The 9975-nt window shown below is 51.2% G+C and overlaps 1 protein-coding gene across 1 annotated transcript; it reads left to right on the forward strand.

Annotated features, from left to right (window-relative positions):
- The first annotated feature begins 5986 nt into the window (after window positions 1-5986).
- LOC136493913 (D-3-phosphoglycerate dehydrogenase 3, chloroplastic-like) lies at window positions 5987-9556 on the forward strand. The gene is made up of 5 exons (XM_066490038.1): window positions 5987-6654; window positions 7717-8093; window positions 8214-8324; window positions 8406-8501; window positions 8583-9556. The coding sequence occupies exons 1-5, from the start codon at window positions 6063-6065 to the stop codon at window positions 9252-9254; spliced, it is 1848 nt and encodes a 615-aa protein (XP_066346135.1). The 5' UTR covers window positions 5987-6062; the 3' UTR covers window positions 9255-9556.
- Window positions 9557-9975: the final 419 nt, after the last annotated feature.

The raw sequence follows: 9975 nt of genomic DNA on the forward strand, positions 1-9975 counted from the left end.
CGCCTTGCAAGCTCGGCGGGATTCGACGCTTTCGGGAAAATGGAGTGCCTATTTTCTATTGCGCCGGATGCAAATTCTTGGTGGTTGGCTCTTTGGAGCAAGGATGAAGAAGTTAGAAGTGAGAACAAGTTGGTCGCGAAGATGCTGGCATCGGTCAACTGACTGGACGCTGGATCTGAATGCACCGGACGCTGACTACCTGCGTCCGGTCGCGCTGACGTGGAGTGACGCAGAAGCTGGAGAGTGACCGGACGCTGGTGCTGCGTCCGATCACGTTCGACCGGACGCGTCCGGTCATGCTCGGGAGCTTACTGGAAATGACCGGACACTGAGGTCCAGCGTCCGGTCAGTTGAAGTTGCTGCGTCCGGTCAGGTCAAGTGACCGTTGGAATCGGGACATGTGGTCGTCTGCGAGCGACCGGACGCTGAGGTCCAGCGTCCGGTCAACACGACCGGAGCGTCCGGTCGTCCCGACCGTTGCCCAGTGAAGGGGTAATGGCTAGTTTAGCCCTTGGGGCTATAAATAGAAGTGGCCCTCGGCCATGGCTGGTGAGAGCACCTCAAGGGACTTAGTGTCCATGCTTGTGAGTGCTTGGGAGCCCTCCATCTCACACATACTTGATAGCGATCATCCGATTATGTGAGTGAGCGATTCTAGTGCGATTGCATCGTGAGGTTGCATCGAGTGGCACTAGGTGATCGAGTTGCAAGCCGATGGTGCTTGTTACTCTTGGAGGTTGCCACCTCCTAGACGGCTTGGTGGTGGTCTCCGTCGAAGCGCGCAAGAAGCTTGTGCGGCGCTCCGGAGAAGTGCTTGTGAGGGGCATTGTGCTCGCCCCGCGGGAGCCGCGAAGAGCAACTCTAGTAAAGCGAGACGCGAAGGGTGACAAGTGGTCCGGCCGGGTCAAGTGCTAGAGCTTGTGGTAAGCACTCCACGTGGGAGAGTGTGACTTGTGAGTCACCACTAGCAAGAGGACCGGCGGCAACCTTGAAGCTTGTCTCAACGGGGACTAGCGTGTTGGCAAACACGTGAACCTCGGGAGAAAAATCATCATGTCAACTTTGTTCTTCCCGTTGGTTTGCAACCCCCTTACACAAGCTTGTAATTACTTTCACATACATTGTGCTTGTGTAGTTGCTCTTGTAATTAGTTAGCTTGTGTAGCTCACTAGTTACCTTCTAGCTTGTGTAGCATAGAAGTAGCTCCCTTGAGTGGCTAATTTGGTTTTAGTAACCTTGTTAGTCACATTGCTTAGTTTGTGTAGCTAAGTATTTGCGCTCTCTAATTAGGCATTGGTTGCCTTGTTATTGAGCTTTGCTAGTGAGCTTAGTTGGCTTTGTGCTTTTGCTTACTAGCATGTGTAGGAGCTCCCTTATTGCTTAAAGTACTAGTGGCATAGGTTTGTGTGACCTTGCTCCTAGAATTGGTTAGGAGAGCTCTAGCTAGCCCGGCACCTTAGTTGCATAATTAGTATCTTTGCAAGGTGCTAGTGAACATATATAGAGGGGTGTAGTCTTGGCTAGACCGATTGTTTTTATTCCGCACTTATATCGGTTAGCCGACGCGATTAATTTTAGAAAAGACTATTCACCCCCCCTCTAGTCCGCCATCTCGACCCTTCAACGCCCCATATAGGCCACGCCAACTCCATCATGAACGACGAGCACGGGTCCCGGTCGGACATTTCCAATTGAAGCTCTTCAAACCCCATCACTCGAGTCATCAAGGTAACACTGCCGACCCCTGCTATTTCTTTACAATCATTTCATACATCCATACATGCATTCATTCCATACGCCCATGCCCCCTGGATGATTCGGGCCCTAAACCATCCGGGGGCTCAGGAACTAAGCATCGCACATGCAGCGAAATGCATCACAACGCTCCGCGTTGCGTCACGAAGCGGCAGTTGCCCCATTCGACATGAGCAACGACCAACTGGGGTTCAAAGACCGGCCCACAAAGGTCTCGAGGCCGCCCTACATTAAACAGAGCCAGGGGAGAAAACGCAGATGAGCCCCGTGCGGCCCTCGCCCCGTCTGCCCCAAAACAGACAGGGTCATCTCAACCTTCTCGTTCGATCCTGAACCTCTTATCAAGCCCACAGAATCTCCATCGAGGGGAAGCCGTCAGGCCACCCTAGTCGGTCTCCAGAATGACCCAGGCATCTGCCGGACTGTAGGTAAAGGAGCAGTGGAATATCACAAGAGGGCTATGCCGACCCCGTCACGAACGACGGACCCAGATTCCACTCAATCATACCCGTTAGCGAACTCACTGAGCGCGTCACTCGAGCCTGAGCGATCGGGACAAGGGACAAAACTCAGCCCCTCTGGTTGTGAGAAATCGAGGACGGGGTAACGCACACAACTCAAATCGACCCCTACAAAAGCCCAACGAGGCTCGGGGGCTCAAGACACCAAATGCCCGGGTCTGCGACCCCGAACTCGCCCCATCCATCGGCTACGCTTCGACTACACACCAAACGCCTAGGTCTATGACCCTGAACTCGCCCCATCCACTCGGCTACGCTTCGACTGCACACCAAAAAACACCTGGGTCTACGACCCCGAACTCGCCCCATCAGGATCCATGAGCTTCGGCTCGCCCGATCCCTAAACTAAACTAACTAACTAACTCGGCTGCGTGGGCTGCACCAAGGCCAGGATCCACGACTTCGACTCGCCCGATCCCACGGCGCGCACCGACGCCAGGACCAACGAGCCCCGTCTCGTCTGATCCCGAAACTAACTGCCTCGTCCGATCCCACGGCGCGCATCGACGTCAGGATCCACGAGCTCTACCTCGCCCGATCCCAAAACTAAATGTCTCGGCTGCGCAACGACACCTTGGTTGACGATTCCGTCTCGACTAAAAAACGCACACACACGCCCGCTAACAAACACCCCCGGATGATTCTGCCTGAATCGCCAGGGGGCTCAGGGGCTACACCTGAGGGTGCGCTCGCGCACACCTGCTAACGAAACAAAAACCTCCCCCGCTGGCAACATGAAACCCCCCCAGACGATTCTGTCTGAATCGCCCGGGGGCTCGGGGGCTCCTATCGGGTTCATAAACCCGGGGTCCCTCGCGGACCAGCTTCCCAACAAAGACTCGGCCCATGCAGACAAACGCGCAACTCATGGGCCGGCCCAAGTATCTGAACAACAGGCCGGAAGGACGATCCAATCACCGACCAGAAGGTCTGGCCGAGGAGGAGCGACGCCCGTTTTCCAACTCCGGCCCACCTTTCCGACCGGATGGCTCACTTCGGTCTTCAGCCCACCTCCGGATGGCCTCTCCGACCAGAAGGTCTGGCAAAAACACTACTTTCGACTCCGAACCCACGTCTCCGACCAGGGTACGCCAAAACCCTGCTCACTGCTCTTCTCCGACTGGCGCAATCAGAGCCGACTGGGACCAACTGACTAGGGACGCCTGCTCGGTAAGGACTAGGAAATGGGCGGAGAAAGCAAGGCAGGGCGTACAAATCAACCCACGATAACAGGGACCGTACCCTGTACACCTGTAGAAATAGTACTTTGCAACCTCCCTAACACAATCAGTGTTGTAGGCGCTGACATTTTCTCTACAGTATTGTGGGCGCCATTAACTCCAATACGGTAAGGCTCCCCCACATACCTCTAGGTATTGACAGTGTTGTGTGCATCGGCATTTACCGTACCGAGTGAACATGGTGAAACCCATCACATGCCTCTGGGCATCAACAGTATAACAGATACCGACATCTGCCATACCCGAACAAAACGACGCAACCTCTCACGTGCATCCGACATCCAACATTGTTGTGGACGTCTACCATCATCCTGTACCCGCTGGCGTGGGCAACAAGGCTTAGAAGCATACATATTCTCTCCCTCTCATTTATAAGGCCATCCCCTTCATCTATAAAAGGGGATGCTCTCTCCCAACATTCAGTTGATTCGAGATTCATTAGATCGATCAAGTTCACTAGTTCACAACCACAGAACCGCCAGGTTCGAACCTCAAGCACACGTTTGAACGCTTAGCTTATAGCGGAGCTCATGTCGCTCTTGACCCTTCCGACCTGAGTCCGACCGGACCTCTTGTACCCCCATCTTTCTCCTTCTCGTTTGTAACCCCACTGCAAACTTCGAACACCTGGGCTCAGGAATAAAGTCACCGACCGACTCAAACTGGACGTAGGGTACGTTGCTTGAACCAGTATAAACCCTGTGTCATTCAGTGTTAGGCCACCTCCGATCACAACGTATGATAAAACTATAAATATTTACTTGTTGGTCACTTTCTACACCGACAAATAATATGGACCCATTCGGCAGTGGCAACTGGTGAGTTAAAGAGTGTGCCGTGGCAGTTTTTGTGGAACTCCTCTGCCTCGTGCTTCTGCTCTGAAGCGGACAGCCCCGCTCGCGAACCAACTCCGGATCCTCCTCCCGCTCCGTCGCCGTGGTCGGCACGCCTGTTGGGTCATCGTAGGAAGTCGTAGGAACAGCTGCTTTGGAAGCCATCACGCACGCGGGTAGTAGTCCACTGTGAAGCCCGCAACAAGGCGGTCGAAGCTTTGCACTTGGCAAGGCAGAACCCAACAAAGACAGCTCGACGCGAAGATTCCATTCCACCATTTATTTATTCATAATCATCTAGTGCCACTTGACAGTCTGGCAGCATGTGCTCTCGCAAGTCGCAACCAGAAGAACCAGGATGATCATTGGGGCGCCGTCACTGCCAATTAAAAAATCCTCCAAACCTGGGCACCGTGCGTTAGCCACTGACCGACCCCGTGTGCAGACTCCAGAGTCCCGACTCCCGAGCGCACACAGATCTCCGTTGTTCCAACGGCTCGTGCCACTTCCGACTTTCCAAGCGCCGCCAGGAACTGGACCGCGGTGAGCGAGATCCAATCGCCGCTGCCAACTTGCCTGGGAGTCTGCCAGTCCGGGACCGGGGGAGCCAGAGTCCCCGCTTCGGCTGGCGCGGTGCCATCACTGCCGTCTCAGTCCAGCCACCAACCACGCTGACACACCTACGCCTGCACGTCCTTGGGCCGCGGCCACCGTTTCCGTTCCTCTCCCGCTACGCCCCACGGCCACGGGCACAGTCGCACAGGCGGCTGGTGTGGTATTTTGCTTTGCCATAAAGAAGGCTGGGGATGCGAGGTGTTTTTCCGCAAACGGTGAGTCGGTGACACCCGGGCGCAGCGCGGCGATCTTTACCGTGTTTGTTCGTTCGCCCCCGCGGAGCCGCCACCAACCGCACTTTCTACTCCGTGCATTTCAACAGACGTACGTGCAGGATTCCTTCGACGGGGTCCTCTTTTCAGCCAGCCACGCTCATGGGTTAGGACGGACTAGGATCATCCATGCAAAATGCGATTCGTTCACCGGTGCCGGTGCACGTTACATGAACCAGAGGTAACGCTGGGGGACCGATATAACATGCATGCATGATCGACACAAAAAGCTGGTTGAATCGCGCGGTGGATTTTCTTCTGCCACCTACCGCGACAACGCAACCCCCTGACAATGAGTGTACTCGTGGTGTGTACAACTCTCGTAAACGAAGTACGGAGTAGGAATACTCCTACCTACCTGGTTGGATTTCCATTTTGCCCAAGGTCCAGTTTAGTTGAAAAAAATTTTGCAAAATTTTTCAAAATTTTCCGTCACATTAAATCTTTAGACGCATGCATGAAGCATTAAGTATAAATAAAAAATAAAACTAATTACACAGTATAGACGAAATCCACGAGACGAATCTTTTAAGCCTAATTAGACTATAATTTGATAATAATTATCAAATAACAACGAAAACACAGTAACAGTTTGCCAAATTTTTTTGGCATCTAAACGAGGCCTGAGGTTTCCACTGACCAAGCCAAATCGGGCTCGTCAAGGTAGGTGTAGGTGGCCGGACGGCTGACTCACCTCACCTCGCCATAAGTGAAAGCGCCGCACCGCGAACCCACCGAAACACACCAGACGCCACCAGCACCACTGACCGAACCCCAAACCCCCCAAACCCCTCGAACCCGACCCGCCTCCAGCTCCAAGCCGCCATGGCGGCGCCGTCCCCGACCACCGCCACGACCCACCACCGCGCGCTCCTCCCGTCCCCGCGCACCCTCGCCGCCGCCGCGCCCTCCGCCGTCCGCCTCCCGCTCCGCGCGCAGCCCCACGCCCAGCGCGCGCGCCTCGCCGCCCCGGTCGCCGCCGCGGCCCCGGCGGCGTCGACGGCCTCCACCGAGTCCCCCGCCGCGGGCGCCGTGGCGGGGAAGCCGACGGTGCTCGTGGCCGAGAAGCTCGGCGCCGCGGGGCTCGCGCTGCTGCGGGAGTTCGCCAACGTCGACTGCTCCTACGGCCTCTCCCCCGAGGACCTCCGCGCCAAGATCTCGCTCTGCGACGCGCTCATCGTCAGGTCCGGGACCAAGGTCGGCCGCGACGTCTTCGAGGCGTCCGGGGGAAGGCTCCGCGTCGTCGGCCGCGCCGGCGTCGGGATCGACAACGTCGACCTCGCCGCCGCCACCGAGCATGGGTGCCTCGTCGTCAACGCGCCGACCGCTAATACCGTCGCCGCCGCCGAGCATGGTATCGCGCTGCTCACCGCCATGGCCAGGAACATCGCGCAGGCGGACGCGTCACTCAAGGCTGGTCAGTTTTCAGTGCACCCGCTCCAGTCTCCAGTCTCAAAAATGATCCCTGTTTCAGTGTTTTGACATGATGCTTCCATTATCTTTCGAATCTTGTGATCCAAAGCGTTAAAAAACTGTATTTCGCATGGACCCACCCTACAATCTAGTGTCGTGCAGCCGTGCAGGCATTCGGTATAATAGCTATTCTTAGACAATCTAGTACTGCCCTCTTATCTTTGAGGCACTGTTCAGTATATACTATATAGCTGTTTCTTATTTTACAAATTGGAAATAAGGCTTTTAGAGGAATTACCAAGTATTTAGTTACTTATTTTCAAGTAGACGCATAAAAAATGTTCTTCCATTATCTAAAAAAGACGCACAAAAAATGTTCTACTATCAATCTAGTATGAAGCCTTGTTTTTCACTTTCAATTACAGGCAATCATGCGCATATTATGAAATAGAAGCAGCAGTACTACTAGGTAGTAATGTTCTGCTGACATCTTTGAGAGATAGAAAACAGATGCTGTAGTCGTGTTTATCATTTTTTGGCTTTAGAAAGAATAGATGTCTATTTTATCTGTTTGTTTGAATTGGCTATTAAAGTACAGTGTTTTGCATAGATGCTAGGCTCCTAACCAGCTAGTATCTTTTAGGCATGTTCAGTATAGAGCTGTTCAGCTATCCTCTATCGCTCAGGCATGTTTAGAATATAGTTGTCTCTTATTGGATAGAGCGGAGACGATGCTTTAAGGATAACTGTAAATCCCACTTTTTTTTCATGGAAAAGTTTAACAAGCATGGCAATGAGTAGATGATACCTAGTTCTTCTGTTTCAATTATATGTTCCTATTAAGAAATTGAAACAAGAGTACCAATACTAGATAGTAACGATACACCTTTGAAAGATACGAAACACATAGATGAACTTGAAATTGTTATTTCTCGCGTAAACAAATGACTCTTTTTTTTATGAATTGCTTGGGAGAGTACACTATCACAGCAGTGCCAGTTGTTAATCCATCAATGGTTCAATGTTGTTCTGTGAAAGCTTACTTGTTGAATTGAATCTTGCACAGGTCAATGGCAGCGCAACAAGTATGTTGGTGTATCTCTTGTGGGAAAAACTCTTGCTATTCTTGGATTTGGAAAGGTCGGTTCAGAAGTTGCTCGTCGTGCTAAAGGCTTGGGAATGCATGTGATTGCACATGACCCATATGCTTCTGCTGATCGGGCTCGTGCAATCGGGGTTGAGCTAGTTAGCATGGAGGAGGCCATGACAACTGCTGACTTTGTCTCGTTACACATGCCTCTTACGCCTGCAACAAACAAGATGCTCAATGATGAGGCCTTCGCTAAGATGAAGAAGGGTGTTCGCATTATAAATGTTGCACGTGGTGGTGTAATTGATGAAGAAGCTCTAGTCAGGGCACTTGATTCAGGAATAGTAGCACAGGTTTGTTTGATTATCTTAACTCACCTCCTTGTGTTTCATGCTCTAATGAAATTCAGTGAAGCGTCGTTGAGATGTTTCCCTGGAATCATGCTTATATTTTTCAAATTTTCTGTATATTAGGCTGCTCTTGATGTGTTCACTAAAGAACCCCCAGCACCTGACAACAAGTTGGTACTGCACGAGAATGTTACTGTCACACCTCACCTTGGTGCCAGCACAGTGGAGGCACAGGTATGCTGAATTTGCTCAGAAATGACCCATCCAGGTTCTCTATCGTAGCTATCAGTTTGCTTAACACGACAAGTTTCACAGGAAGGAGTGGCTATTGAGATAGCTGAAGCTGTCATTGGAGCTCTGAAGGGGGAGCTTGCAGCTTCTGCAGTCAATGCGCCAATGGTTCCTGCTGAGGTATGAATCTTTTGTTATCTACTTACCCCAACTCATATACCTCCTCACATTTAATATGCTGCATCTATTCGGTTCATGCAGGTGCTGTCAGAGCTTGCACCTTTTGTTGTGCTTGCAGAAAAGCTTGGGCGCTTGGCTGTGCAACTAGTTGCTGGTGGTGGTGGTATCAAGTCTGTGAAAGTGACCTATGCATCTGCACGGGCCCCTGATGATCTTGACACGAGACTTCTCCGTGCAATGATCACCAAGGGATTGATTGAACCAATCTCCAGTGTTTTTGTCAATCTGGTAAATGCTGACTTCACCGCAAAGCAGAGGGGAGTTCGCATCACCGAGGAGAGGATCCTGTTGGATGGCTCACCTGAGACACCTATTGATTACATTCAAGTTCACATTGCCAATGTCGAGTCCAAATTTCCCAGTGCGATGTCTGAGACTGGAGAGATCACTGTGGAGGGGAGAGTGAAGGATGGTGTTCCTCATCTAACAAAGGTTGGAGCATTCCAGGTGGATGTGAGCTTGGAAGGAAGCCTGATCCTTTGCAGGCAGGTTGATCAACCAGGTATGATTGGGTCAGTCGGAAGTGTCTTGGGTGAGGAGAACGTCAATGTCAGTTTCATGAGTGTCGGAAGAATTGCTCCTCGCAAGCATGCTGTCATGGCTATCGGTGTTGATGAGGAACCAAGCAAGGGCACGCTGACAAAGATCGGGGAGATTCCAGCGATTGAAGAGTTTGTTTTCCTCAAGCTCTAGGCGCAAAGTGCAAATGTATGTTTGAAGTTGCAAGCATGGTGTGCAATTTTGATGTAGCTAGCAATCTAGAGGACGGATGGTTCTCCTTGAAATAAGCTTTTTGGAGTATTTTGGTAGTGGTGCTCTTGAATTTGGTGCAGTATTGATGCCTCCTTTTGAACGTGGTGTTTATTAATAAAAACCTGTCTCCATACTTGGCTGTTTTACTTGGCACATTGGTACAATACTCTGTTTGCTTGGTTGCAGTCTTTATAAGACGGAGTTTGAAAGAGGATTTTAATTTGTACATGACTTATTTTTCAGTTAGTGTTTCCCAGGTCATAAAAAATAATTTTACACGTACTAAAATATTTTTAAAATAATTTTACACGTACTAAAATATTTTATCCGGTATATGTTTGGGTTTGAATTCAAACATGCTGCCCCTTTTAGTGCTGGAGCTGCAATGCTGCCCGGCCCTGTACTCCTGCAGTCCTGCGGATGCGGAACTTATCTGCATCATCTTAATTCTGCACGTGTCTCTTATGGAGTAAGTTGACCATATCACTAATCTTCAACCTTTGCTAAAAATTGGTTGAATCCATAGATTCGGCAGTGTCAACACTTTTACCGAATTTAAATCGGAAACAATAGTATATGCACACGACACATGCATAAGCATAAGCATAAGCAGTCTGCTGCACTCTAGTTTAGATGATCGAGGTCGTGTTTGAAAGGCATA

Source organism: Miscanthus floridulus, chromosome 11 (genome assembly GCF_019320115.1).
Source record: "Miscanthus floridulus cultivar M001 chromosome 11, ASM1932011v1, whole genome shotgun sequence".
NCBI classification, from domain to species: domain Eukaryota; kingdom Viridiplantae; phylum Streptophyta; class Magnoliopsida; order Poales; family Poaceae; genus Miscanthus; species Miscanthus floridulus.

Coding starts and splice junctions, on each gene's coding strand:
- LOC136493913 (XM_066490038.1), top strand. CDS start 6,063: ATGGCGGCGCCGTCCCCGACCACCGCCACGACCCACCACCGCGCGCTC. Junction 6,655..7,716: donor GGACGCGTCACTCAAGGCTG/GTCAGTTTTCAG, acceptor AATCTTGCACAG/GTCAATGGCAGCGCAACAAG. Junction 8,502..8,582: donor CGCCAATGGTTCCTGCTGAG/GTATGAATCTTT, acceptor CGGTTCATGCAG/GTGCTGTCAGAGCTTGCACC.